The sequence below is a fragment of the Oncorhynchus masou genome, chromosome 24, assembly GCF_036934945.1.
Source record: "Oncorhynchus masou masou isolate Uvic2021 chromosome 24, UVic_Omas_1.1, whole genome shotgun sequence".
Lineage (NCBI taxonomy): Eukaryota > Metazoa > Chordata > Actinopteri > Salmoniformes > Salmonidae > Oncorhynchus > Oncorhynchus masou.
Genome location: NC_088235.1, coordinates 100,745,218 through 100,773,151, shown reverse-complemented (window position 1 = coordinate 100,773,151; position 27,934 = coordinate 100,745,218). Strand labels below are relative to the sequence as shown.

Genomic DNA, 27,934 nt, shown 5'->3' with positions numbered 1-27,934 from the left:
TGTTACAAGAGCGCATTTTTCTCTGGCTGTCCACCGGTTTCAAAAACAATGATTGCTAGGCAGCTTAAACTGCTTGAATTAAACCATTATTGGGTTCAAATTCACATTTAGATTTGTGAACAGCCATCCACAATCCGTAAGGCGCAAATAGCTAAATGAGAGAGCAGCGGTGTGAGTCACATCGGTGTGAGTCACATCAATGCGCTTTGTAGATATCAACACGTGATATCCGTATCGCCGAAGACTATACCACTGCTGTCATCCTTACCTCCAAGCGTTTATTCAAAAAATTGGATAATCTTTGAATGCCTACAGCAGTCGTACCATTGGAAGACACAGCTTGGACTGTAGACTACAAATGCCCATTCCTGCTCTTTGCAATCCATCAAACCCATTTGGTGTGTCATCATAGTGTTCACTGATTTGTAGTCAGACTCGCTCAAGTGGAACAAATTTAAATTTGCGCCTTCATTCAATGTTGATTTGAATGTCATTGAGAAAATATAGGTGTCAAATGTTTTTTTTTTTTTAGAAACCTTTCTGAATTTAAAAGTAATCACCTAGTTTTCAAACGTATCTAATCTGATTACAATATTTTTACTGGTAATGTAAAAAATTACAGTTACTGGGTTTATGTAATCCCTTACCAACCCTGGTTGTAGTAAACCTTTTGCAATCCCTTTATCTTTGCTTGCTAGATTTCTGCTGACTCATTACGGACTCAAACCTCTCTATATCCACTACTCTCAAGTCCCAAAACTAATTTTATTCTGATTGTGGGCGGTGTTCGATGACGTCGCCCACTGTATGCGCGTTCAGTAGAAGTCAGAGGTAGGCCTATAATGAACGGTCCAGACAGTAGAAATCTGCATACATTGCGGAGATGGTCAACCAGATTTGAACACAATCAGATCACAATGCGACTTTTATGCGTCTACACCAGTGTTTTCAATGCGATATTTGTATTCTGATGGCAGAAATCGCAAAAAAAAAAATCAAGATTAGACACGACCTGAGCAGCGACAATCAAGCGAACAAGTTTTTCGCGCTTGATCGTTTGAGATCCACACATCCATAATTAGTTGTTAAACACCACTCCTGATCCGGGAATCAGATTGGCTATTTGCACTTCAGGGAAACACTGTCACTACTGCTAAGGTAAACTGTCATTCTCAGCATTATCTTAATCTATTAAGAGTTTCTAGGCTATAGCCTACTTACGATTTGTGATGTAGAGTATCGCGAAAAGATATTCGCCGATATCGCAAGGAAACGAGTCAATGTCATTTGATTTCGGCCATGACCAGAGGTGAAAAAAAGATGTAATTTCGTCATATATGTTATTTAACTGTGCGATGTGGAATATACACAAGCAGGCACGATGTTTTCATCGGACTGTCAAACAAACCACTTCAAAAAGTAGGCTACTTGTGCACATTCATCCACTTTCAAATAATTCCAGCATCGGAAACAGTGCACTGTGTACCCGCCATGATGATGGAAAGAGAAGTCAATTAAAACACCAAAAAGTGTAGGAATAATGACAGATGGCCGCGTTTCGCTGCAGCAGATGAGGTTACAGAGCAGCGCGCTTTTGTGCTGTTCCTAAAGTGCACGGTGATAAAATGCAGACTTCCCTTGGAGGGGGTTAATCAAATTGACCCCCGTTCTGTTGTAAAATGGTCAACGCAACGAGGGGCTTATATCATTGATTAAACGTTCCATTCATAGACTGTTTTGTTCACGCAGCAGTAGATAGGCCTGTAGTGATGATAATGTAGACCTATTATTTATTTGATACGGACAAATGGCCCACATATCAACAGCTTGCCCAATTGATTTAGTCGCAAGTTCAACCTGTACAATTTCTATAGGCACAACCTACACACACGCCGCTGAGTTACCCGATGGAGACAACAGCCCAATGAACCACCTGGGTGTGAATGGTGGATCAATTGATCTAGGCTGTTGCCTAGTGGGAACAAAATAGCCTCTTCAGAAGGAGGCGAGAAATACACTTTTCCAGATGTATCTTCATGACATTATCGGATCAAATATAGACTTATATAGGCTTACCTGCTGACAGCGTAGCCTACCAGCAATACCATTTTCCCATTGGAATAAAGTTTAGATCAGCCCAGATATCGATGTTGGCTTGCAGTAACCTATTTTTATTTAACTAGGTGGCGGCAGCGTAGCTTAGTGGTAAGAATGTTAAAATCCCCGAGCTGACAAGGTACAAATCTGTCATTCTGCCCCTGAACAAGGTAGTTAACCCACTGTTCCTAGGCCGTCATTGAAAATAATAATTTTTTTCCTAACTGACTTGCAGGGTAAATAAAGGTAAAATACATTTAAAAAGTCAGTTAAGAACAAATGCTTATTGACAATGACGGCCTAGGAACAGGGGCAGAACGACAGATTTTGACCATGGCAACTCAGGGATTCGATCAACCAACCTTTGGGTTACTGGCCCACTAGGCTACCTGCAGGCCCTATTTGAACAAGTGTCAACTTTCAATACATGTTTAGGTCTAGTTAGGACTAATTGTTCGTGAATAAAACCCACTGTCTCCCGATCCATACAGGAATGCATCCTAGTCCATCTACTATACAGCTTGTTCTCACCTCAGTGTCAGCAGTCTTGAACCGGGTGCGAGGATGCTGTGGCCATTATTGGAGACGTTACACCCCAGGTAAGTAGATGGTCAGCAGGCCAGCATTGGACAATTCTAGGATTTTTGACCCTTCAATTTGGCATTAATTTTGTTCTACATCTGTTTTCAGAAGAGGATACGTTATCTTGTCCTGTAAGAGAAACCCAACCAGCACCTCGCTCCAGCTCTGTGAGACCCTGGGTTTGGGGTGTTCATCATGACCTGGCCCCAGCATATGGGAATTCCAATGACCTGCACTGAAGAGAAAATGTGAAAGGCTCTTTACTCGGTTTTCATTTTTGGTTATACCCCATTCACGGCCTACTGGTAGATGATTGGTCTGTTTCAGCCAGATCCTGTTGAGCTCTTGCCAAATAAAACCTACATATAACTCATGAAACCAGGGTATGTACAGTAAATCTAGTGTATAATAAATTGTATTTAATGAAATGTTTGTCTGGCTAATATCTATGGAGTCTATTTTACTGGGTTGATGTCAGTAGGTCTGGTCTTAGCTGTAAAGGCCACAACCTACCTCTTTCCCTCTGAAGTGTACGTGCATGGTAATCATTATTCCATCCAGCTTTCAGCTTCACACATCTTAGAATCTGTGGTGAGGTTGTACACATCCCCATGTGCTAGACTTCTGAATGGGGTAGTGGATTTAATATTGGTCCCACTCAGGCCAGTTAAGTACCATCACTTATATGTGAATTATAATTCATTGTGAGGTTTTTAAATGAATTTTATATTCTTAAGTATCAAACATCTGAAATGGAATACAATGTTTTGGGGAATAGGAAAACTGAGTGTTACAAACTTTTATTCAAAATGTGAGAGATACATGTGCTAGAAAGTGACAGACCATGGGAAATGTTTCTTCATATTGACTTTGGCTAGGATCACAGCTGAAATGGAAAGTATTAAATGTATTGATCAAGTGGGAGAAGACTAGGCTTTTTAGCACTTGGTGACATCCTCATACTTACACATTGTACAGACAAACCAGCAATGTTAGTTACTTGCTGTTATAAACTATCAATAACAATGCTACTTTCCTCAGATGCACTTAATTGGTAAGTTAACAATTAAAGTAATCGTCCACGTCTCCCATCTCCACAACCACAGTCTTCAGCTGGGAGTAGTACTCGATGGTCACCTGGCCGTTCTCCCTGCCAAAACCTGCAGAGAAAGAGAGCACCACATAGAACACATCCATCTAATGAGGAATATGTAATGTCTTGTTATCCCCATCTGCCCTCTTGCTTTCTATTTTTGTTGTTATTCCTTTGTTGCAAAAGTGCTGTAATGGTAACAAAATCTGATTATTATTCCTTCATTTGATATTACCGTTATGGCATTGTTACAACATCAGATCTGCTGACATATTCGAACCAATAATGTGTGACAATAGTGTCTCTCTTTTCCTATGGGTTCCTAAGTAGGGTCCTGATAATCCATTCAATGTAATTAATGTTTATTATTATTATCATCATCATCATCATCATCATCATACCAGACTGCTTGTACCCTCCGAAGGGTACTTCCACAGGGCTGATGTTGTAGTTGTTGATGAAGCAGGTTCCAGCCTGCAGGTTCTCAGCCACCCGGTGGGCCCGCGATATATCCCTACAGGGAGACGAGAACAGGAAGAGAGACTCAGTGTACGAGACAAGTTAGTGATTCGAAGTCTCCATCTCAATTCCTGCTATTCCTTGCATCTTATTTCCTCACCTCCTCAACCTAATTGGAGGAAAAAGTCCAATGCCCCTCCCATCAGACCTTATCCAATACATTTTGAGGAGCCAAGGAATCGAGGAAAGATTATTGTAGAAGGTTAAATGTGTATGGGTCTGGTACTGTACCTGGTAAAGACTCCAGAGGCCAGGCCAAATGTAGTGTTGTTGGCCCTCTTCAGCACTTCCTCTTCTGTGTCAAAGGGCATCACTGACATTACAGGCCCAAAGATCTCCTCCTTCACACACGTCATGTCGTCTGTGCAGTTGTCTGTGTTGGAATACATGGATGTGGAGTTACTGTCATAGCTCCAAATATAGACTGGACAGTCACTACCAGAACTCCTTGCGCTCCACGCCCTTTCCAACTGCTCCACGAAAAACCACTCCAAATTCGCTCCATTCATTAAAAATCACAATTTAACCAACACCTATCACAATTGGCCCAGCGCTGTCCGGGTTAGGGGAGGGTTTGGCTGGCCGGGATATCCTTGACCCATCACGCTCTTGCGACTCCTTGTGGCGGGATGGGTGCATGGACGCTGACGTCGGGCAACAGTTGTATGATATTTCCTCCAAGACATTGGTGTGGCTGGCCTCCGGGTTAAGTGTGTCAAGACGCCGTGCAGCTTGGCAGGTTCGTGTTTCGGAGGACGCATGGCTCTCGACCTTCACCTCTCCTGAGTCTCTACGGGAGTTGCAGCGATGGGACAAGACTAACTACCAATTGGATGTCACAAAATTGGGGAGAAAAATCATAAAAATAAATGCTCATAATTTCAAATAGTATGTGTATGTGAGCACAGGGGTGCAGAGCATGCCCAATTTGACTGGAGCGCGGTGCATCCTGTTTGCCCCGGACACTTGTTCACGTTTTCTAAATGTTCTCCAATACCCCGTCACTGAAATTCACACTTCTAAGTAGAGCACATCGACTTTAACTTCACACTGTTCAGCGTATAAATAGTAGACCGCATAGAATTGCTGCTTTGCTAATATTTGCAAAGGCCGACCTGTGATTTGGCTGGAAGAATGGGAGGAAGGAATATACACGTCAGTGGAGGCTGCTTAAAGGAGGACAGCTCATAATACATGTCTTACGTCGCAAATGGAATGGCATTAAACACACCATTTCCACGAGCCCATCCTCTCCAATTAAGGTGCCACCAATCTCCTGCAGTTGCATGCATAATGATCTGCATGTCATTGTGTCAGTCGGGAGAAAACACTGCATAATGATCTGCATGTCATTGTGTCAGTCGGGAGAAAACACTGCATAATGATCTGCATGTCATTGTGTCAGTCGGGAGAAAACACTGCATAATGATCTGCATGTCAGTATGAGGACAAAACACTGCATAATGATCTGCATGTTATTGTGTCAGTATGGGGAAAACAATGCATGAAACCTTTACTATTCAGTTAACACACACCTTTTAAAATGTTAGGCACTAAACAGACTAAGGAGCACTAGAAATACATAGATTTTGATATAGTTTAGGCTTACATTAGGCCTATATGAATCCTACCTTTGAAGCACATCTCATGAGTAGCAGACCCTTTTCTTTTCTTCCTGTGCCAATCAAATTAGCCTAAACCTACTGTCAAGTTACCAGGCTGTTAGCTAGCTAGGTATCATGACTGAACATTGTTAGTTATCAAACCAATAAATTAGAGACCCAGGATTAGTTTAAAATGGCTCGCTAAATGGTTTGTGAAATTATATAAAAAATGGGCACAAATCCAGATAGAAAGAAAAGAATCTCCGGTAATAGGGGGTCATATTCTTTAACAGTTTAGACTGGAGACAAAAGCTGCAAGCATGCCTGTTATGAAACGGTGCTCAATTTCCCTCCCGGACAATCAGCGGATACATGACAGGGAACTTGCAAAGTCTACGAAGACTGGTCTGTGCTCTCAGTTATAACTGGCGAGGAAATGATACAATGCATCAACACTGTTGCTTTGCACAGTGCTCCAATGTAACAAATGTACAAATCTAACAGAAGACTCATCAGGGTCTGGGTCTGCATCCCCGCTCGCCATCACGGTTAAATTATATATTTTTTTTAAAGGACAGAGAACTAGACAAGTGTGAAGAACGTACGGAGAGAAGCAGATGAGTGAGGGCTGGTAATGAGTTGGTTGGCTGATTACAGCTGGATATTATTGGACCTGCGCATACAAAAGACTAATGGCTGTTGCTTAAATTCAACTGAATTTATAAACAATACTGACTTAATAAACATTTTGTAACAGGCGTCCTTACAAAAAAGACCGCAGTATTACTACAGTATGCTGAAAATACTGCATCCAAAATTCATATTTTTTTTACTGAAGTAATTCTGCAGTACACTGCCATTATTCCCCAGTACACTGCCATTATTCCCCAGTACACTGCCATTATTCCCCAGTACACTGCCATTATTCCCCAGTACACTGCCATTATTCCCCAGTACACTGCCATTATTCTGCAATCGTTGCGTCCAAAATAACAGTCAACTGCAGTTACTGCACTTTTAGAACACCAAACCTTTTTTGTAAGGACGCCAACAGTTTCTTTAGATCAGTAGGGCTGAAAGTCAGCAGTATCATATGAAACGGTACTATAGTATTCTAAAATATTAGCATCATAAGTATCATGATGTTTTGGTACCATGACATTACTGCAGTACCAGTATACCATGCAACAGTGTTATGGAGCATGACAATTGGTGTAATTATGAATAAACAAGACTCACCCAGGACACAGGGAGACATGTAGTAACCTCCCTTCAGTTTGGGTTCAATCGGGGTAAAGGCTTCCCCTCCACAGAGTACCATTGCTCCCTAAAGGAAAACAGATTTGTATTAGACAAAGGCTGACAAAAAAAGTACATTGCAGATCACAACATGATGATTTGGGTTAGGTACAAAATTCAGACAAACAGTAGACTGAAGGATGGGGTAGACATTCTAAGGTACCCACTGTCCTGAAGGAGGCAGATGTTCAAACATCGGGGCTGTGTTCAGTAAGAAGAAAACATTGTGAAACAGTAAGGGGCTGCCAGAACTTCTCTAAGTTGTCTAAACTGGACATTGCACTGCATTTAGTTAAAGTGTACTGTGGCATACAGCAGGTCAGCCACCAGGGGAGACGCGAAGCCTGGTAACAGATGGAGTATACATCGAGGCGATGGCTCCATCTGCTGGACGTGCCAGGTCTCGACGGGCTCTCAGGCCAGGACTAATTGGTAGCTGGTGAGTAATCAAGGGCTGATTTATCACCAGCTGTGCAAGGCCCATAAAGCTGCCAGAAAGGCAGTACACAGGGAGAGGGGGGAAGAAAGGAATCCCATGTTCTTGTGGACGGTTTCAGAGGTAACAAGAGGGAGTTCAGTTTTGTGCCCGACAGGATACAGCCAGACCCGGAACCCCGAAGACGGTATCCCAGAGAGGGTCTCATGGGCGAAACCTATCCTTTTTGATCTATTATTTAAATAAACACCCTTGAAACTGAGCGAATCCTTCACTGTCCATGTCTGATCTGGGTACACGCCTTGACCAAACCCCCTGGTCTGCCACAGTACCCTACTGAACACGATCCAGGTTGCACATTAATTTACTGATACCTCTTTCTTGGCCTGGTTGACGAAGCCCAGCACCTTGTCCAGGTGTTGCCTAGTGATCAGGGCTCCCATGCGAGTGTTCTCCAGGAGAGGGTCGCCTATTCGGATGGCCTTGGTCCTCTTAACCACCTCCTCCAGGAACACAGGCATGATCTCCCTCTGCACGTACACCCGCGTTCCGTTACAGCACACCTAAACAGGGGAGACCAGAGATAGGCGGTTGGTCAAGGTTGCATGTCAACATGATAGTAAGTTAAGAGTTCAACTCAATAGAAACCAAGAGTGGAAGAAGATACATGCATCACAACTTCAAAGGGTAAGGAAAGCCAAGCTTCACATATGCTTAAATCAAAGTCAGAAAAAATATCAAATCAAATTTTATTGGTCACATAACATCAGCTAAACATGTGTATTGCAGGTGTAGCGAAATGCTTCTTTCCAGCTCAGACAGTGCAGTAATATCTAACAATTCACAATACACACAAACCTAACAGTTAGAGATGGAATTAAGGAATATATAAATATTAGGATGAGCAATGTCGAAATGGCATAGACTAAAATACAGAAGAATTGATTACAGAATATACATAGAGTAAAGCAAAAATGTAAACAAAAATGGAACACTAGTCACTTTCATAAAGTGACCAGTGATTTCAAGTCTATGTATATAGGGCAGCAGCCTCTAAGGTGCAGGGTTACGTAACTGGGTGGAAGCCACCTAGTGATGGCTATTTAACAGCCTGATGGCCTCGAGATTGAAGATGTTTTTCAGTCTCTCGGTCCCAGCTTTGATGCACCTGTACTGACCTTGCCTTCTGGATGGTAGCAGGGTGAACAGGCAGTGGCTCGGGTGGTTGTTGTCCTTGATGATCTTTTTGGCCTTCCTGTGACATCGGGTGCTGTGGGTGTCCTGGAGGACAGGTAGTTTGCCCCTGGTGATGCGTTGGACAGACGGCACCACCCTCTGGAGAGCCCTGCAGTTGCAGGCGGTGCAGTTGCCGTACCAGGCAGCCCGACAGGATGCTCTCAATTGTGCATCTGTAAGAGTGTGAGGGTTTTAAGTGCCAAGCCAAATGTCTTCAGCCTCCTGAGGTTGAAGAGGCACCGTTGTGCCTTCTTCACCACACTGTCTGTGTATGTGGACCATTTCAGATCGTCAGTGATGTGTACACCGAGGAACTTGAAGCTGTCTACCTGCTCCACCGCTGTCCAGTCGATGTGGATAGGGGCGTGCTCCCTCTGCTGTTTCCTGAAGTCTATGATCAGCTCCTTTGTTTTGTTGACATTGAGCAGGTTATCTTCCTGGCACCACACTCCCAGGGCCCTCACCTTCTCTCTGTAGGCTGTCTCGTCATTGTTGGTAATCAGGCCTACTACTGTTGTGTTGTCTGCAAACTTGATGATTGAGGTGTGTGTGTGGCCACGCAGTCATGGGTGAACAGGGAGTACAGGAGGGGCCTGAGCACGCATCCTTGTGGGGCCTGTGTTGAGGATCAGCGAAGTGGAGGTGTTGTTTCCTACCTTCACCACCTGGGGACAGCCTGTCAGGAATTCCAGGACCCAGTTGCACAGGGCAGGGTTCAGACCCAGGGCCCCGATCTTAATGATGAGCTTGGAGGGTACTATGGTGTTGAATGCTGAGCTATAGTCAATAAACAGCATTCTTACAGCATTCTTGTCCAATATCCATGCATGGAGACGGTAATACAGTACCCCTGTACATATTACATCATGGATGGGCAACTGGCAGCCCGTGGCATCAATTAAAACATTTTTGGAACTCAGTCGGGGTCTCAACTTATGTTGAGAGTTAGAATAGTAGAATACTCCTCGTGCAATTTAGATTTGTGGTTGTGCATTGGTTTCTCATTATGTCAGTCACTAACCACGATTCCATCCAAAGTTAATGCAAGTAAAGTCACTGTATAAAAAGAAAATCATGACAGCAGTCATGGAAACAGGTAGTTTCAGTACAATTTTATAAATGTAGACAGATAATGTTAGCTCAATCTTTTTGTGTTATTAACATTAATTATGTGAGAAATGGTGGTGGTGGAAACACCTTTAAATGTGCAAATATTGATATAATAAGTATTATATCGAAGTAAACTTGGAGTCACGCAAAGATATGGTGTGTGGTCCTCCCACTAGGACTCGGGAAACCATGCAGTTTATTAGGCTACAGATGAGAAGTTATTTTTATTTTATTTATTTAATAAAAGGTTAAAAAAAAATAGAAATATATATTAAATGTAACCTTTATTTACTAGGCAAGTCAGTTAAGAACAAATACTTATTTACAATAACGGCCTACCCCGGCCAAACCCTAACGACGCTGGGCCAATTGCGCGTCACCCTACAAGATGACCAATCACAGTCGGGTGTGATACAGCCTGGAATCGAACCAGGGTCTGTAGTGACGCCTCTAGCACTGAGATGCAGTGCCTTAGACCGCTGTGCCACTCGGGAGATCCCAGTTATGAACTTCACAGAGTTGTGAAAATCCACAGTGACCTTGGTCCTTTCCAATAAATATTGAGGGTATTATTCTGGTGACATGATTGATTGATGCTTGACTGCGGTTTAACAAATACTCTCGCTCTTATCCATAATAATGTCATGTAAACCACCCTACCTGCAGTCTACCCGCACTGTATCTGCAAGCTGTTGGCTAGAGCGCATGTGCCTAGACCAAAGTAGGCACATTTGCTATTTAACGCAACAGTTTGACAAAACTAAATCTGTAGAGTAGAAAATGCAATTGAAACACATTGAACTTTATCCGATTCATGAAAAATGTGCATATTTTCTTCATGCAAATATTCTAAAATCTGCATAAAGATTCACCAATTGGATGGAAACCTAACTGACAGTCAATTAGCCCATGTCAGCTAATATTATGGAAAGATTGGTAAGTTAGCTAATTTACCAATCTTTCCAATCTAAACTCGTAGTAATTATGTCAAATTACCGACCGAGTGGCTCCCATTGATTGTTAGTCACTCACTCAAATATCATATTAGAAAACCGCAAACATTTCTCTCCACCCTATGACAAAATGTGTAGAATTTGCAGGACATTAGCTGTAAAACTGCAAATTATTCTCTCAGCCCCATAGCAAAATGTATAGAATTGCAAGAAATAACTATGAAACTTTAAAAAAATGTCTCTCCACTGCATATGTGGGTATGGATGAGGGCTAGCAGATGTGCGAGCCACTGGGCCCCTCTTGATGAATTCAGAATTTTGTTTTTTAAAGTTGCTTATCCCTGTGCTACATTCAGTGTTTCCCACAAGTCCCCAAAATATTTCACAGAACAACCTATATTTTGGTTGCCTCTGTTACATTCTAATGCCTCTATTCCAGCCGAAATACACAGAAAAATGATTGAATTATTGATCAAATTTACCTTCCAGATTGGAAAAACATGTGGTAAATTACCGATTTTGGGTGAGCCGTGGTAACGGCTGAGATTCTCTGACATCACCTTGCTAGTAGCAGTTTAGAAAACTCAAACTAACATTGAACAACAACCTAGTGTGTGAACAAAACTGTCATGTCTTGTTATGTCTGTTCCTGTCCTTTCTCTTCATTCTCTCTCTCTGCTGGTCTTTTTAGGTTACCTTCTCTGTCTCTCATTCCTCAGCTGTTCTACATCTGCCCTAACTAGCTCTTTCACTCTTCCCCACCTGTTCTCTCTTCCCCCTCTGATTAGGTCTCTATTTCTCTCTCTGTTCCTGCTACTTTCAGGGTCTGATTCTTGTTTGTGTTTTTTGATGCCAGAAGCAAGCTGTCGTCTCGTTTGCTTCCACCTTGTCCTGTCCTGTCGGAGTCTGCCTGGCAGGAGCATCCTGCACTATACTAACGTTCTTTTTGTTCCGCTGACAACGTTGGAAAAGGATTTATGCCATTCCTGTATTTTAATTAAAGAACTCTGTTTTCTGTTAAAACCGCTTTTGGGTCTTCACTCAAGTTCATAACAGAAGAATCAGACCAAGAATGGACCCAGCGGCTCCGGACCCTTTTCACTCCGCCGTCGAGATCCAGGGAGCGATGCTAGGCAGACACGAGGAGGAATTGTCTGCTGCTCAACATGCCGTTGAGACCCTGGCCGTCCAAGTCTCCGACCTCACAAGACGGGTTCACCAACTCCACCTCGATCCACCGCCCACTTCCAGGGTTTCCGAGTCTCCGGAGCCCAGGATCAACAACCCGCCGTGTTACTCTGGGGAGCCCACTGAGTGCCGCTCATTCCTCACTCAGTGTGATGTGGTGTTTCTCTCCAGCCCAACACTTACTCCAGGAGCGCAGCCCGCATCGCCTACGTCATTTCTCTCCTTACCGGACGGGCGCGTGAGTGGGGCACGGCAGTCTGGGAGGCGAGGGCTGAGTGTATTAACCAGTATCAGGACTTTAAGGAGGAGATGATACGGGTTTTTGACCGTTCTGTTTTTGGCGAGGAGGCTTCCAGGGCCCTGTCTTCCCTATGTCAGGGGAATAGATCCATAACGGATTATTCTATTGAGTTTCGCACTCTCGCTGCCTCTAGTGACTGGAACGAGCCGGCTTTGCTCGCTCGTTTTCTGGAGGGTCTCCACGTCGAGGTTAAGGATGAGATCCTCTCCCGGGAGGTTCCTTCCAGTCTGGACTCCTTAATAGCTCTCGCTATTCGCATAGAGCGACGGTTTGATCTTCGTCGCCGAGCTCGTGGAAAGGAGCTCACGTTCTCCGTTGCTCCCCTCTCCACATCACTGCCACCTGCCGCATCACTGCCACCCTCCTCCGCCGGCTCGGATGCTGAGCCTATGCAGCTGGGGGTATTCGCATCTCGGCCAAGGAGAGGGAACGGAGAATCACCAATCGCCTCTGTCTCTACTGCGGCTCCGCTGGTCATTTTGTCACCTCATGTCCAGTAAAAGCCAGAGCTCATCAGTAAGAGGAGGGCTACTGGTGAGCGCAACTACTCAGGCCTCTCCTTCTGGATCACGCACTACCTTTCCGGTCCATCTCCGCTGGCCCGGTTCATCTGCTTCCTGCAGTGCCTTGATAGACTCTGGGGCGGAGGGCTGTTTTATGGACGAGACCTGGGCTCGGGAACATGACATTCCTCTCAGACAGTTAGGGGAGCCCAGGGCCTTGTTCGCTTTAGATGGTAGTTCTCTCCCCAAGATTCAGCGTGAGACGCTGCCTTTAACCCTCACTGTCTCTGGTAATCATAGCGAAACCATTTCTTTTTTAATTTTTCGTTCACCTTTTACACCTGTTGTTTTGGGTCATCCCTGGCTAGTGCGCCATAACCCTTCTATTAATTGGTCTAGTAATACTATCCTATCCTGGAATGTTTCTTGTCATGTAACCTGTTTAATGTCTGCTATCCCTCCTGTTTCCTCTGTCTCTTCTTCACAGGAGGAGCCTGGCGATTTGACAGGGGTGCCGGAGGAGTATCACGATCTGCGCACGGTGTTCAGTCGTTCCAAGGCCACTTCTCTCCCTCCACACCGGTCGTATGACTGTAGTATTGATCTCCTTCCGGGAACTACTCCCCCCCGGGGTAGATTATACTCTCTGTCGGCTCCCGAACGTAAGGCTCTCGAGGATTATTTGTCGGTTTCGCTCGACGCCGGTACCATAGTCTCCTCCTCCTCCCCCGCCGGGGGCGGGGTTTTTTTTTTGTTCAGAAGAAGGACGGGTCCCTGCGCCCATGCGTGGATTATCGAGGGCTGAATGACATAACAGTTAAGAATCGTTATCCGCTTCCTCTTATGTCTTCAGCCTTCGAGATCCTGCAGGGAGCCAGGTTTTTCACCAAATTGGACCTTCGTAACGCCTACCATCTCGTGCGCATCAGGGAGGGGGACGAGTGGAAGACGGCGTTTAACACTCCGTTAGGGCACTTTGAATACCGGGTTCTTCCTTTCGGCCTCGTTAACGCTCCAGCTGTCTTTCAGGCACTAGTTAACGACGTCCTGAGAGACATGCTGAACATTTTTGTTTTCGTTTACATGGACGATATCCTGATTTTTTCACCGTCTCTCTCGATTCATGTTCAGCACGTGCGACGCGTCCTCCAGCGCCTTTTGGAGAACTGTCTTTATGTGAAGGCTGAGAAGTGCACTTTTCATGCCGCCTCTGTCCCTTTTCTCGGTTCCGTTATTTCCGCTGAGGGCATTAAGATGGATCCCGCTAAGGTCCAGGCTGTCATTGATTGGCCCGTTCCTAAGTCACGCGTCGAGCTGCAGCGCTTTCTGGGCTTCGCTAATTTCTACCGTCGTTTCATCCGTAATTTCGGTCAGGTGGCAGCTCCTCTCACAGCCCTTACTTCTGTTAAGACGTGCTTTAAGTGGTCCGTTTCCGCCCAGGGAGCTTTTGATCTTCTTAAGAATCGTTTTACATCCGCACCTATTCTTGTTACACCTGACATCTCTAGACAGTTTGTTGTTGAGGTTGACGCGTCAGAGGTGGGCGTGGGAGCCATTCTTTCTCAGCGCTCTCTCTCTGACGGCAAGGTCCATCCTTGCGCGTTTTTCTCTCATCGCTTATCGCCGTCAGAACGTAACTATGATGTTGGTAATCGAACTGCTCGCCATCCGCTTAGCCCTAGGCGAATGGCGACAGTGGTTGGAGGGGGCGACCGTTCCTTTTGTCGTTTGGACTGACCATAGGAACCTTGAGTACATCCGTTCAGCCAAACGACTTAATGCGCGTCAGGCTCGTTGGGCTCTGTTTTTCGCTCGTTTCGAGTTTGTTATTTCTTATCGTCCGGGCTCAAAAACACCAAACCTGATGCTTTATCTCGTCTCTTCAGTTCTTCTGAGGTCTCCACCGACCCCGATGGGATTCTCCCTGAGGGGCGTGTTGTCGGGTTGACTGTCTGGGGAATTGAGAGGCAGGTAAAGCAAGCACTCGCTCACACTCCGTCGCCGCGAGCTTGTCCTAGGAACCTTCTGTTCGTTCCCGTTCCTACTCGTCCGGCCGTTCTTCAGTGGGCCCACTCTGCCAAGTTAGCCGGCCACCCCGGCGTTCGGGGTACGCTCGCTTCCATTCGCCAGCGTTTCTGGTGGCCCACTCGGGAACGTGACGCGCGTCGATTTGTCGCCGCTTGTTCGGTCTGCGCGCAGACTAAATCTGGGAACTCTCCTCCTGCCGGCCGTCTCAGACCGCTTCCCATTCCCTCTCGACCGTGGTCTCACATCGCTTTAGATTTTATCACCGGACTGCCTTCATCAGCGGGGAAGACAGTTATTCTTACGGTTGTCGATAGATTCTCTAAGGCGGCTCATTTCATTCCTCTCGATAAGCTCCCTTCTGCTAAGGAGACGGCTCAGATCATTATCGAGAATGTTTTCCGAATTCATGGCCTTCCGTCTGACGTCGTTTCCGACAGAGGTCCGCAGTTCACGTCTCAATTTTGGAGGGAGTTTTGCCGTTTGATTGGGGCTTCCGTCAGTCTCTCGTCCGGCTTTCATCCCCAGTCTAACGGTCAAGCTGAACGGGCCAATCAGACTGTTGGTCGCATTTTACGCAGTCTTTCTTTTCGTAACCCTGCGTCTTGGTCAGAACAGCTCCCCTGGGCAGAGTACGCCCACAACTCGCTTCCCTCGTCTGCTACCGGTCTATCCCCTTTTCAGTGTAGCCTCGGGTACCAGCCTCCGCTGTTCTCATCTCAGCTCGCCGAGTCCTGTGTCCCCTCCGCTCAGGCTTTTGTCCAGCGTTGCGAGCGCACCTGGAAGGGGGTCAGGTCGGCACTTTGCCGTAATAGGGCGCAGACTGTGGGCCGCTAATAAGCGTAGGACCAAGAGTCCTAGATATTGTTGCGGTCAGAGAGTATGGCTCTCCACTCAGAACCTTCCCCTTAAGACAGCTTCTCGCAAGTTGGCCCCGCGGTTCATTGGTCCGTTCCGTATTTCCCAGGTCATTAATCCTGTCGCAGTGCGACTTCTTCTCCGCGCTATCTTCGTCGCGTTCACCCGGTCTTCCATGTCTCCTGTGTTAAGCCCGTTCTTCGCGCCCCCGTCGTCCCCCCCCCCATCCTTGTCGAGGGCGCACCCATCTACAGGGTTCGTAAGATTTTGGACATGCGCCCTCGGGGCCGTGGTCATCAGTACCTAGTGGATTGGGAGGGGTACGGTCCTGAGGAGAGGAGTTGGGTTCCCTCTCGGGACGTGCTGGACCGTTCGCTGATCGATGATTTCCTCCGTTGCCGCCAGGTTTCCTCCTCGAGTGCGCCAGGAGGCGCTCGGTGAGTGGGGGTACTGTCATGTCTTGTTATGTCTGTTCCTGTCCTTTCTCTTCATTCTCTCTCTCTGCTGGTCTTTTTAGGTTACCTTCTCTGTCTCTCATTCCTCAGCTGTTCTACATCTGCCCTAACTAGCTCTTTCACTCTTCCCCACCTGTTCTCTCTTCCCCCTCTGATTAGGTCTCTATTTCTCTCTCTGTTCCTGCTACTTTCAGGGTCTGATTCTTGTTTGTGTTTTTTGATGCCAGAAGCAAGCTGTCGTCTCGTTTGCTTCCACCTTGTCCTGTCCTGTCGGAGTCTGCCTGGCAGGAGCATCCTGCACTATACTAACGTTCTTTTTGTTCCGCTGACAACGTTGGAAAAGGATTTATGCCATTCCTGTATTTTCATTAAAGAACTCTGTTTTCTGTTAAAACCGCTTTTGGGTCTTCACTCAAGTTCATAACACAAAACTATGTAAATATCCAAGAAACACAAGGATAAAGTCACTTTAGTAGACTTTTGGGTAAATTCGACCAACTTCTATGCCTGTGCGCTTCTACAAATGTATCTTTCAGCACTTCACTCAATGCGCACAGCACCCCATGCACTGTTGCAAAGTAGTTATTTGCATAGTCATAAGAAATCATTCTTATTTATATGGTTCCTTGTGTTATTAGCTACCAGCTATTAAACAAAATGGCAGTAAGACCAAAAAAAAAAAAGATTTGTGGCTATAAATTAGTTTTCAATTCACACATCAATTTTTAGCCGCATATGAAAGTAAAATGGTAGCACTCTAGAGCCCTGAAATATACTGAGAGACAATAAAGAAGCATACTCTCCACCTCTGCAGAATTTCTTTACACAACCAACCACAGCACACACAAATCACACTACCCACAGGAGGCGGGACAGACAGCACTGTCAAACTAGTAGCGTTTCCCTGTCATTGATCGCTTTGCTACTGACAGGCACCTAAACGATCAATAGATTGCTAGAAGATGCACATTGTTCATTCTAGCGTGAGGGAGACAGCTTGGTCGTTTTATTTTTTTTGACTAGCGAATTGAAAAGTAGCCTAGTTAATTTAAGTGGAAAAAGAAGCAGGCTGATAATTGGTCTGTAATTGGCTGTTTAGACGACAGCCGGCGCTAGTAGAAAACACTGTACATCAATACAGACAACAGTATTGGGACATTATGTAAGAAGTCAGTCAGCACTGAAAGTAAAGTAAGAGGTCGGTTAACATTGAGAGCTCACCTCTCCCTGAGTCAGGAAGTTAGCCATGAGCGCCCCCCTCACTGCGTTCTCCAGCTCACAGTCCTTAAAGATGATGAGGGGTGATTTCCCTCCCAGCTCCAGAGTCACCTGCTTTACAGTCTTCGCAGACATCTCCATGATCTGAAAGGAAGAGAGAGCATGATTGTAGGAAAGGTCCAATTAGCCAATGAGAACTGAAGTGAATACTGACCAATAATCATATCAATAGTGTTAAAAAAGGTATGGCCATGGGAAATAGTACTTCCCAAATTAATGTTTAATGAACAAGTCTTGTCTGACAGATGTTTTAGACAATTACAGGACTACACTGCCTCCTACTGACCATTATATTGTACGATAAATAACTACCTCTAGATGGCAGTGTTGTCCCTAACATTGATCATGGTGATGGTGACAAAGAATATGGGTCATAAATCAAAAGTTATTTGTCACATGCACCCAATACAATAGGTGTAGACCTTACCGTGAATTGCTTACTTACAAGCACTTAACCAAAAATGCAGAAAGAAAATTTTAAATAATCTAAAAGTTAAAGAAACACAATTAAATAACAATAAAGGAGGCTATATACAGGGGGTATATGTACATGTAGGTAGGGCTAAAGTGACTATGCATAGATAATAAACAGTAAGTAGCAGCAGTGAAAACAAAACCCAAAGCAAATGGTCTGGGTAGCCAATTGATTAATTTCACCTTTATTTAACCAGGTAGGCCAGTTGAGAACAAGTTCTCATTTACAACTGCAACCTGGCCAAGATAAAGCATAGCAGTGCGACAAAAGCAACAAATAGTTACACATACAGTCGATAACACGATAGAAAAATCTATATACAGTGTGTGCAAATGCAGTAAGATTATGGAGGTTAGGCATTAAATAGGCCATTGTGGCGAAATAATTACAATTTAGCATGAACACTGGAGTGATATGTGCAAGTAGAGATACTGGGGTGCATAGGAGGAAAAAATAATAATATGGGGATGAGGTAGTTGGGTGGGCTGTGTACAGGTGCAATGATCGGTAAGCTGCTGACAGCTGATGCTTAAAGTTAGTGAGGGAGATATAAGAATCCATATGAAAGAGAGGTTGAACAGGCTAGTAATAGGTGTTGCGAAAATTTTGGCTGATTATTTTGGAAAGAGATTGTCGAGCCCAGCTGATTTGTAGGGGTCCAGATTTTGCAGCTCTTTCAGAACATCAGCTATCTGGATTTGGGTGAAGGAGAAGTGGGGAGGCTTGTACAAGTTGCTGTGGGGGTGAAGAGCTGTTGACCGGGTTAGGGGTAGCCAGGTGGAAAGCATGGCCAGCCATAGAAAAATGCTTATTGAAATTCTCAATTATCATGGATTTATCAGTGGTGACAATGTTTCCTAGCCTCAGTGCAGTGGGCAGCTGGGAGGAGATGCTGTTATTCTCCATGGACTTTACAGTGTCCCAGAACTTTTTGGAGTTTGTATTTGGAAAATCTAGCCTTTACTTTCCTAACTGCCTGTGTATATTGGTTCCTAACTTCCTTGAAAGGTTGCCTATCGCAGGGGCTATTCGATGCTAATGCAGTACGCCACAAGATGTTTTTGTTCTTTACGGACACACAATGCGGCAGTGAACGCTGAGATCCTGGTTGAAGACAGCAGAGGTGTATTTAGAGGGCAGGCTGGTCAGGATGATATATAGGAGGGTGCCCCTGTTTACAGATTTAGGGTTGTACCTGATAGGTTCCTTGATAATTTGTGTGAGATTGAGGGCATCTATCTTAGATTGTAGGGCGGTCGGGGTGTTAAGCATATCCCAGTTTAGGTCACCTAACAGTACAAACTCTTGTTCAACGGTCTTGTCATTGATGAGCAGAGAAGCAATTCTGTTTCTCAAGTTACTCTCATTATCAATAGATCCAGAGAGGACAATTACTGACTGTGAGTTTCAGTGAGACTGAGATTATGAACATAGAGGTGACTGAAGGCTTGCCATGACAAGAATTTAGGATTGTACTCAGAGGACACAGTGGCAAAATCTTTTGCAACTGAAACAAGCATTTCTTATTGGACTAGTTTAGGTAGTCCCTCCCTGTTTGTCTGTTTTCTTATGTTTGGTGCCTAATGATTACGACCTTGGTAAACACACAATAAAGTATTTTGTTTCAGTCTGTACCTTCTTCCCAGTTGGGACACTGCCAGTGAAGGACACCTTAGCCACGCCGGGGTGATTACAGAGCAGGGTGCCGGTCTCCGCTCCACCCTGCACCACATTGAAGAGCCCATCAGGTACCCCAGCCTCTTTGTAGATCTCAGCCAGAATCACAGCAGTCACAGCAGTGAAAGGAGAAGGCTTGAACACCATGGCATTACCTGGGGATAAAGAGAGACACGTAAATAAATAAAAGACTTAGTATCACTCACAGTACAATCTGTCTCTAAAAGACATTCAGAGATACCGGTTCAAAATCTACTATTCCTCTTCATATGCATAGTTAATTTAAATTTCCATGAAAAGAACAGATACATATTTCATTATTTTGTATAATGAACGTATTGATTAGTTTTAAGTAATCTAATCATAACTGAAATGTGAAGCAAAAAAAATAAACATTCCACAGGGTGATGGTAATGAATGAACGCTGGAGGTCATGGCTAACGTACCACAGGCCAGGGCAGGAGCAGACTTCCAACAGGCGATCTGGAAGGGGTAGTTCCAGGCCCCGATGCCCACACATACCCCCAGGGCCTCCCGTCTGGTGTAAGCAAAGGATCCTCCGGGCAGTTGGATGTGCTGGCCTGAGGTGAATGAAAGGTAAACTGTAACATTGCTATGAATGCTATTGCGGATATATTGTAGTTGTGTGATTCATTATTCGGGTGCAACAAATTTGTCTGTGTTATGCATCATTCAGTAAAAGTTAAAAACCTGTCACTATGCCCATAAGCATAAAAGACAAAGAAAAGTGAAGAATACATGGTTTAAAGAGAAGAAAAGTCAGGCCTATAAGAATACAATGTATGTGTTTAAGAACCACAATAGCATAAGATGGTAATTGGTCAAAATCATTTTGTTTATACATGTCTTCCACAGAGTGTGTTCCTACCTGCCAGTGTGCCAGCAATGCCAGCGTAGTACTCTAAGGTCTGCCAGGAAACATCAATGTCCACCCGGGCCTCTGTGATAGACTTCCCATTGTTGATCACCTCCAACTTGGCAATGTTGTCTCTTCTCTCCTGTTAACAGCATTGGGAATAGTGGTCCTTTGTAGCTTAGTTGGTAGAGCATTGTGCTTGTAACGTCAGTGTAGTGGGTTTGATTTTTCTAAAATGTGATCACTGAGGTACAGCACACTGTAAAACTCTATTAAGTTGAACTGAGTCAATGAAAAATCATTATTACCTCAAATGTTTGTGGTACTGACTCAAAACTCAATGAGAATTCACAACCACATTTTTTAAAGAAATTAACTTTTACCCAGCATGCTCTACTGCAGGTTGACTTTTTGAAATTGTTTTTCATATGTGTTTTTGTATGTTTTTTTTTTATTTAACCAGGTAGGCCTGTTGAGAACAAGTTCTCATTTACAATTGCAACCTTGCCAAGATAAAGCAAAGCAGTGTGACACAACACATGGAATAAACAAGCGTAGTCAATAACACTATTTATTTTCTATTAAGTCTATATACAGTGTGTACAAATGGCGTGCGGTGGTAAAGGCAATAAATAATAGTAGTGAAGTAATTACAGTTTAGCAAATTAACACTGGAGTGATAAATAGCAGATGATGATGTGCAAGCAGAAATACTGGTGAGCAAAAGAGCAGAAAAGTAAATAAAAACAATATGCGGATGAGGTAGGTAGATTGGGTGGGCTATTTACAGATGGGCTATGTACAGCTGCAGTGATCGGTTAGCTGCTCAGATAGCTGATGTTTAAAGTTAGTGAGGGAGATATAAGTCTCCAGCTTCAGCTATTTTTGCAATTCGTTCCAGTCACTGGCAGCAGAGAACTGGAAGGAAAGGCGGCCAAAAGAGGTGTTGCCTTTGGGGATGACCAGTGAGATATACCTGCTGGAGCGCGTGCTACGGGTGGGTGTTGTTATCGTGACCAGTGAGCTGAGATAAGGCGGAGCTTTACCTAGCATAGACTTATAGATGACCTGGAGCCAGTGGGTCTGGCGACGAATATGTAGCGAGGGCCAGCCAACTAGAGCATACAGGTCGCAGTGGTGGGTGGTATAAGGGGCTTTGGTGACAAACGGATGGCACTGTGAGACAGACTACTCAGCAAACTGGATGCAGAGTATTGAAAGCTAGTAGTTGCGGGGGATGGGGAGCTGTTGGCCGGGGTTGGGGTAGCCAGGAGAAAAGCATGGCCAGCCGTAGAGAAATGCCCCAAAACTTTCTGGAGTTAGAGCTACAGGATGCAAATTTCTGTTTGAAAAGGCTAGCCTTTGCTTTCCTGACTGACTGTGTGTATTGGTTCCTGACTTCCCTTAAAAGTCACATATCGCGGGGACTATTCAATGCTAGTGCAGTCCACCAAGGGAGTCAATGTACATTGAGTGATTAATTAATCAATCTTATGCTACACAAAGATCAATAGCAATTTTTTCTAAACTAATCAAACTATTTAGAATTTTTGCACCCATTACTGGAATGGTTATCCCAGTTGAAATGGTTTAGGTAGTCTCCTCACAGTTCCTAACCCTGGCAGTCATTATGAATGCAGGTTGCAATTGAGTAAAAAGTGTTGCATATCCTAACTCTAGTTGGATTTAAATAGGAATTACATTTTACTTTGCAAGCCAGTATAACGTGATTTGCAAAATTCTGGTAAATTTCCCAGGTTTTCCAGAAATCCCGATTAGAAGATTCCTGGAAACCCTCCTACCAGCATTTTTATTTTTTATAAATCTGTGAATTTTCAGAAAGATACCGGAATTGTGCCACTTGCAGGTGTGATGTGGCCTCTAAACTGTAAAGCTAGGCCTCAAAATAAGGCCTCACGAGAAGTGTAATGTCCTAAAGAGTTTATTATCGCTCTCTCACTAACCTTTATTTAACTAGGCAAGTCAGTTATGAACAAATTCCTATTTACAATGACGGCCTACCGGGGAACAATGGGTTAACTGAAGGTTAACTGTCTTGTTCAGGGACAGAACTTTTACCTTGTCAGCTCGGGGATTTGATCCAGCAACCTTTCGATTACTGGCCCAATGCTCTAACCACGGGGTCGGCAGGTAACGATAATATTCACCCAGGAACTCACATGGTGTAGGCCACAGGACTGAATATGAACGAACTCAACAACCATGTCTCTGTTACAATAAAATACGGTCAAGGATGGTAACTCAACAATTCCTCAAAAAGGCAAAGAGCTCTTAGGGAAATGATATTGGAGGCGTGGCTTCGTAGGGGTATTACAATTTTTTTTCAAGCTTATACAACTCAAAACTGTTTGAGTAATGACCACAAAAGATCTGTAAGTAACTGTACTCATAAAGTGCAACAGGTTTCCTCAAAGGTTTTGAGTAGACAACACATTGGAGTTTACAGCGTACTATTCCTGTGCATTTAATAAATAACTAGGATTGCACATTTTCAACGACGTTCAATTATGTTGTGTAACATTTTTAAACTTTCCTGGCACTGTTCCCAGAAACCTTTAAAGCAACTTCAGTTCACCACTAATATTTGGGATGATGCATAACAGCAAGAATGTTCCAATCAGCAATTTATGTCCTCAAATCAAACAAAAATTGGATTGGTCACACACATATTTAGCAGATGTTATTGCGGGTGTAGCGAAATGCTTGTGTTCCTATGTCCAACAGCGCAGTAGTATCTAACAGTTCACAAAAACACTAATCTAAAAGTAAAATTATGGAATTAAGAAATATATAAATATTGGATAGAGCAATGTCGGAGTGGCAATCACTTACAAAGACTCCTTGGTACAGAGCTAACTCGACAAAAAGGGGCTCCGATTCATTAAATGTAACTCCACACCCATGCTGTACACTGTAAAGAGGTATGGAATGCAATGCACTCATGAAAAGTCTGTGAAATTATTTAAAGAGAAATATAATTTCTCTGTTCAGTAGCTTATATTCTAATTCTAACAGCAATGTTATGAAACTATGCAGCATTCTGCTCACATGACTTGTCTCACCCTGATGATGCGAGCAGCCTCCAGCATAACACGGGCCCGCTCTATGCCTGTCATCTTGCTCCACTTTAGGTAGGCAGTATGTGCACTTTGGATGGCCTGGTCCACCTCCTCCTTCCCACATGGAAACATGTCACACAGCTTACGCCCTGCAGACACCAGATGAAAAGACAAATAAACACTTCAAACATCTAACTGGCAAACAGAATCCATGAGATTCTTGGGGGGGGGCATATTGTAAATTGGTCAGTAAACTTTTGCTGACCCCAAATAGTGAGGTAATACTTTCTGTCCAAAAATGCAGAAAAATTAATCCATGCGTTTGTTACTTCTAGGTTAGTCTACTGCAATGCTCTACTTTCCGGCTACCCGGATAGAGCACTAAATAAACTTCAATTAGTGCTAAACACAGCTGCTAGAATCCTGACTAGAACCAAAATATTTGATCATATTACTCCAGTGCTAGCTCCCTACACTGGCTTCCTGTTAAGGCAAGGGCTAATTTCAAGGTGTTACTGCTAACCTACAAAGCATTACATGGGCTTGCTCCTACCCATCTTTCCGATTTGGTCCTGCCGTACATACCTACACATACGCTACGGTCACAAGACGCAGGCCTCCTAATTGTCCCTAGAATTTCTAAGCAAACAGCTGGAGGCAGGGCTTTCTCCTTTAGAGCTCAACTTTTATGGAATGGTCTGCCTACCCATGTGAGAGACGCAGACTTGGTCTCAACCTTTAAGTCTTTACTGAAGACTCATCTCTTCAGTGGGTCATATGATTGAGTGTAGTCTGGCCCAGGAGTGTGAAGGTGAGCGTAAAGGCTCTGGAGCAACGAACCGCCCTTGATGTCTCTGCCTGGCCGGTTCCCCTCTTTCCACTGGGATTCTCTGCCTCTAACCCTATTACAGGGGCTGAGTCACTGGCTTACTGTTGCTCTTTCATGCCGTCCCTAGGATGGTTGCGTCACTTGAGTGGGTTGAGTCACTGACGTGATCTTCCTGTCTGGGTTGGCGCCCACCCTTGGGTTGTGCCATGGCGGAGATCTTTGTGGGCTATAGTCGGCCTTGACTCAGGATGGTAAGTTGGTAGTTGAAGATATCCCCGTAGTGGTGTGGGGGCTGTGCTTTGGCAAAGTGGGTGGGGTTATATCCTTCCTGTTTGTCCCTGTCCGGGGGTATCATCAGATGAGGCCACAGTGTCTCCTGACCCCTCCTGTCTCAGCCTCCAGTATTTATGCTGCAGTAGTTTATGTGTCGGGGGGCTAGGGTCAGTTTGTTATATCTGGAGTACTTCTCTCCTGTCTTATCCGGTTATCCGGTGTCCTGTGTGAATTTAAGTATGCTCTCTCTTTCTCTTGGAGGACATGAGCCCTAGGACCATGCCTCAGGACTACCTGGCATGATGACTCCTTGCTGTCCCCAGTCCACCTGGACGTGCTGCTGCTCCAGTTTCAACTGTTCTGCCTGCGGCTATGGAATCCTGACCTGTTCACCGGACGTCCTACCTGTCCCAGACCTGTTGTTTTCAACTCTCTAGAGACAGCAGGAGTGGTAGAGATACTCTTAATGATCGGCTATGAAACCCCAAATGACATTTACTCCTGAGGTGCTGACTTGTTGCACCCTTGACAACTACTGTGATTACTATTATTTGACCATGCTGGTCATTTATGAACATTTGAACATCTTGGCCATGTTCTGTTATAATCTCCACCCGGCACAGCCAGAAGAGGACTGGCCACCCCTCATAGCATGGTTCGTCTCTAGGTTTCTTCCTAGGTTCTGGCCTTTCTAGGGAGTTTTTCCTAGTCACCGTGCTTCCACACCTGCATTGCTTGCTGTTTGGGGTTTTAGGCTGGGTTTCTGTACAGCACTTTGAGATATCAGCAGATGTACGAAGGGCTATATAAATAAATGTTATTTGATAATAATATTCTAATGGAAACTAAACAACATAAAAGGTCAGTGAAACTTGACACTTACATTCCAGATACTGGATAACTAGGAGATCTATGTCTGGTCAACTGTGCGCTGAGATACCTTTTTACTACAATACAGCAATGCATCTAAATATATTCAATGCATCTGAGATATAGGCCTACAGCTCTATTAAATCAGAAAGCCTACGAGTAAAATAATTTCACTGTTAGTCCACGCCGGTTGTTTACGAAGCATGTGACGAATAACATTTGATTTAGTAAACGGTCTAGTGTATGCAGTATGCTACAAACCAGTTGCAGGTTCGTGGACGGGCTCCGCGTTAATTCCATCCTTGGGTTTAACTCTGCACCCGCCCCAGAAATTTAAGTGGTCTGTCACCACGACCTGTCCAGTGGAGGCACCTGGCATAGACTCTAGAAGCTGGGCCATGTTCGACAATGTCCAACTGTGTGTGAATCACCTGTAGGACAAATAAAATAGAAGTGATCAGACTGCAACATTTTTTAAATGTAAGCGTTTCGGCAATTTCAGGCAAACAATAGCGCATGGGCAAAACATTTAGTTAAGCTAAATGTGGATCTACATGCATGTAGACTTTTACTAATTTAGTTAGCATGCATTCGTGCGTATTTGCAGAAGAAAAAGTCCTCCAGACAGCGAGCAACAATATAAACACGCCCTTCCCAACGCAGCAGAAACGCATGCTTTAGGCCTAGCCTAGAAGCGAGCTAAACCGAATTTTTCTGCATATTTAATCAAAATCACACTTGTTTAATAATTTGAGTGTTCCTACCGTCGTCTGTTCCGTAAATCGAAGCTTTCGTCCTGCTTTGGATTTGTCGTTTTATTGATGCAAGTCAGCAGATATCGTATCAGACAGACGCACGCACTTCGCCCGTCGTAAACAGGGAATATGTAAAATATTAGCCACGAAACCAGTGTGGAAATACTGTTTGAATATGACTTCAGCAATTGCACAATATGGGCGGGATTAGTTTCAGGGTGTCTGATAGCTTGCCTTTCACATATACATGGACTGTATCATCCGGATCATTGAGCATTTGAAATAAGTGTTTCGACGTTTATTCTAAAACCTTGGCAATTGAGTTGGCCCCTTACATTACAGGTTAGGTCATGAGGACACAAGTGTCAATAACCGGGTCATTCCTACAATGCTCTGCCATTTGGATATCAACATTTTTGAAAAAATAAATATATATACAGTACCAGTCAAATGTTTGGACACACCTACTCATTCAAGGGTTTTTCTTTATTTTTCACTATTTTCTACATTGTAGAATAATAGTGAAAACATCAAAACTATGAAATAACACATATGGAATCATGCAGTAACCAAAAAAGTGCTAAAACAAATTCTAAACATTTTATATTTGAGATTCTTCAAAGTAGCCCCTCTTTGCACACTCTCGGCATTCTCTCAAACAGGTAGTCACCTGGAATGCATTTAAATTAACAAGTGTGCCTTGTTAAACATGTATTTGTGGAATTTCTTTCCTTCTTAATACATTTGAGCCAATCAGTTGGTTTGTGACAAGGTAGGGGTGGCATACAGATGATCAAATCAAATCAAATGTACTTATATAGCACTTCGTACATCAGCTGATATCTGAAAGTGCTGTACAGAAAACCAGCCTAAAACCCCAAACAGCAAGCAATGCAGGTGTAGAACCACGGTAGCCCTATTTGGTAAAAGACCAAGTCCATATTATGGCAAGAACAGCTCAAATAAGCAAAGAAAAACAACAGTCCATCATTACTTTAAGACATGAAGGTCAGTCAATCCGGGACATTTCAAGAACTCTGAAAGTTTCTTCAAGTGCTACCGGACAACGTAACGGTTTTTACTTTTTAATTACCATTTATATTTTTTGTTTTTCCCTCACTTAACTTTTTTCATATTTTTTTTTTCATTCAACTTTTTCACCCCGGACGCTTTATCTGGACATGGTTCGTCAGGACCGCCACCAGTCGAAGCTAAGTAGTAACATTAACATGATGCCTTCTTATTGCAGTCGCTGTACTCATAATATACAGGAGAACGATTGCCTTATGGCGAGGATAGCTGTGCTGCAAGCCCAGCTTCAGACGCAATCGTTAGGCAAGGGCAATTTAAGTGTAGGAAAGGATGATACAGCGTCTGTGTCACCAGTAAGTACGGGGTCTGAGACGCCGAAGCCTCCCACCATTAGCTCTGACAAAATGAAAACCCTAGTCATTGGCGACTCCATTACCCACAGTATTAGACTTAAAATGAATCACCCAGCGATCATACACTGTTTACCAGGGGGCAGGGCTACCGACGTTAAGGCTAATCTGAAGATGAT

General features: G+C 44.1%; 1 protein-coding gene and 1 long non-coding RNA gene across 2 annotated transcripts; one reads left to right on the top strand and one right to left on the bottom strand.

Moving 5' to 3' along the window:
• The first annotated feature begins 841 nt into the window (after nt 1–841).
• Nucleotides 842–3,097, top strand: LOC135513137 (uncharacterized). The gene is made up of 3 exons (XR_010451495.1): nt 842–1,158; nt 2,589–2,696; nt 2,788–3,097. It is a non-coding gene; the product is annotated as an uncharacterized LOC135513137 (long non-coding RNA).
• Nucleotides 3,098–3,463: 366 nt separating this feature from the next.
• aldh9a1a.1 (aldehyde dehydrogenase 9 family, member A1a, tandem duplicate 1) lies at nt 3,464–26,528 on the bottom strand. The gene is made up of 12 exons (XM_064935876.1): nt 26,383–26,528; nt 25,880–26,049; nt 23,650–23,795; nt 20,579–20,708; nt 20,136–20,270; nt 19,648–19,844; nt 17,481–17,621; nt 8,005–8,193; nt 7,135–7,222; nt 4,523–4,664; nt 4,174–4,286; nt 3,464–3,839 (listed from the first exon to the last, which is right to left on the bottom strand). The coding sequence occupies exons 2-12, from the start codon at nt 26,016–26,018 to the stop codon at nt 3,739–3,741; spliced, it is 1,521 nt and encodes a 506-aa protein (XP_064791948.1). The 5' UTR covers nt 26,019–26,049; nt 26,383–26,528; the 3' UTR covers nt 3,464–3,738.
• Nucleotides 26,529–27,934: the final 1,406 nt, after the last annotated feature.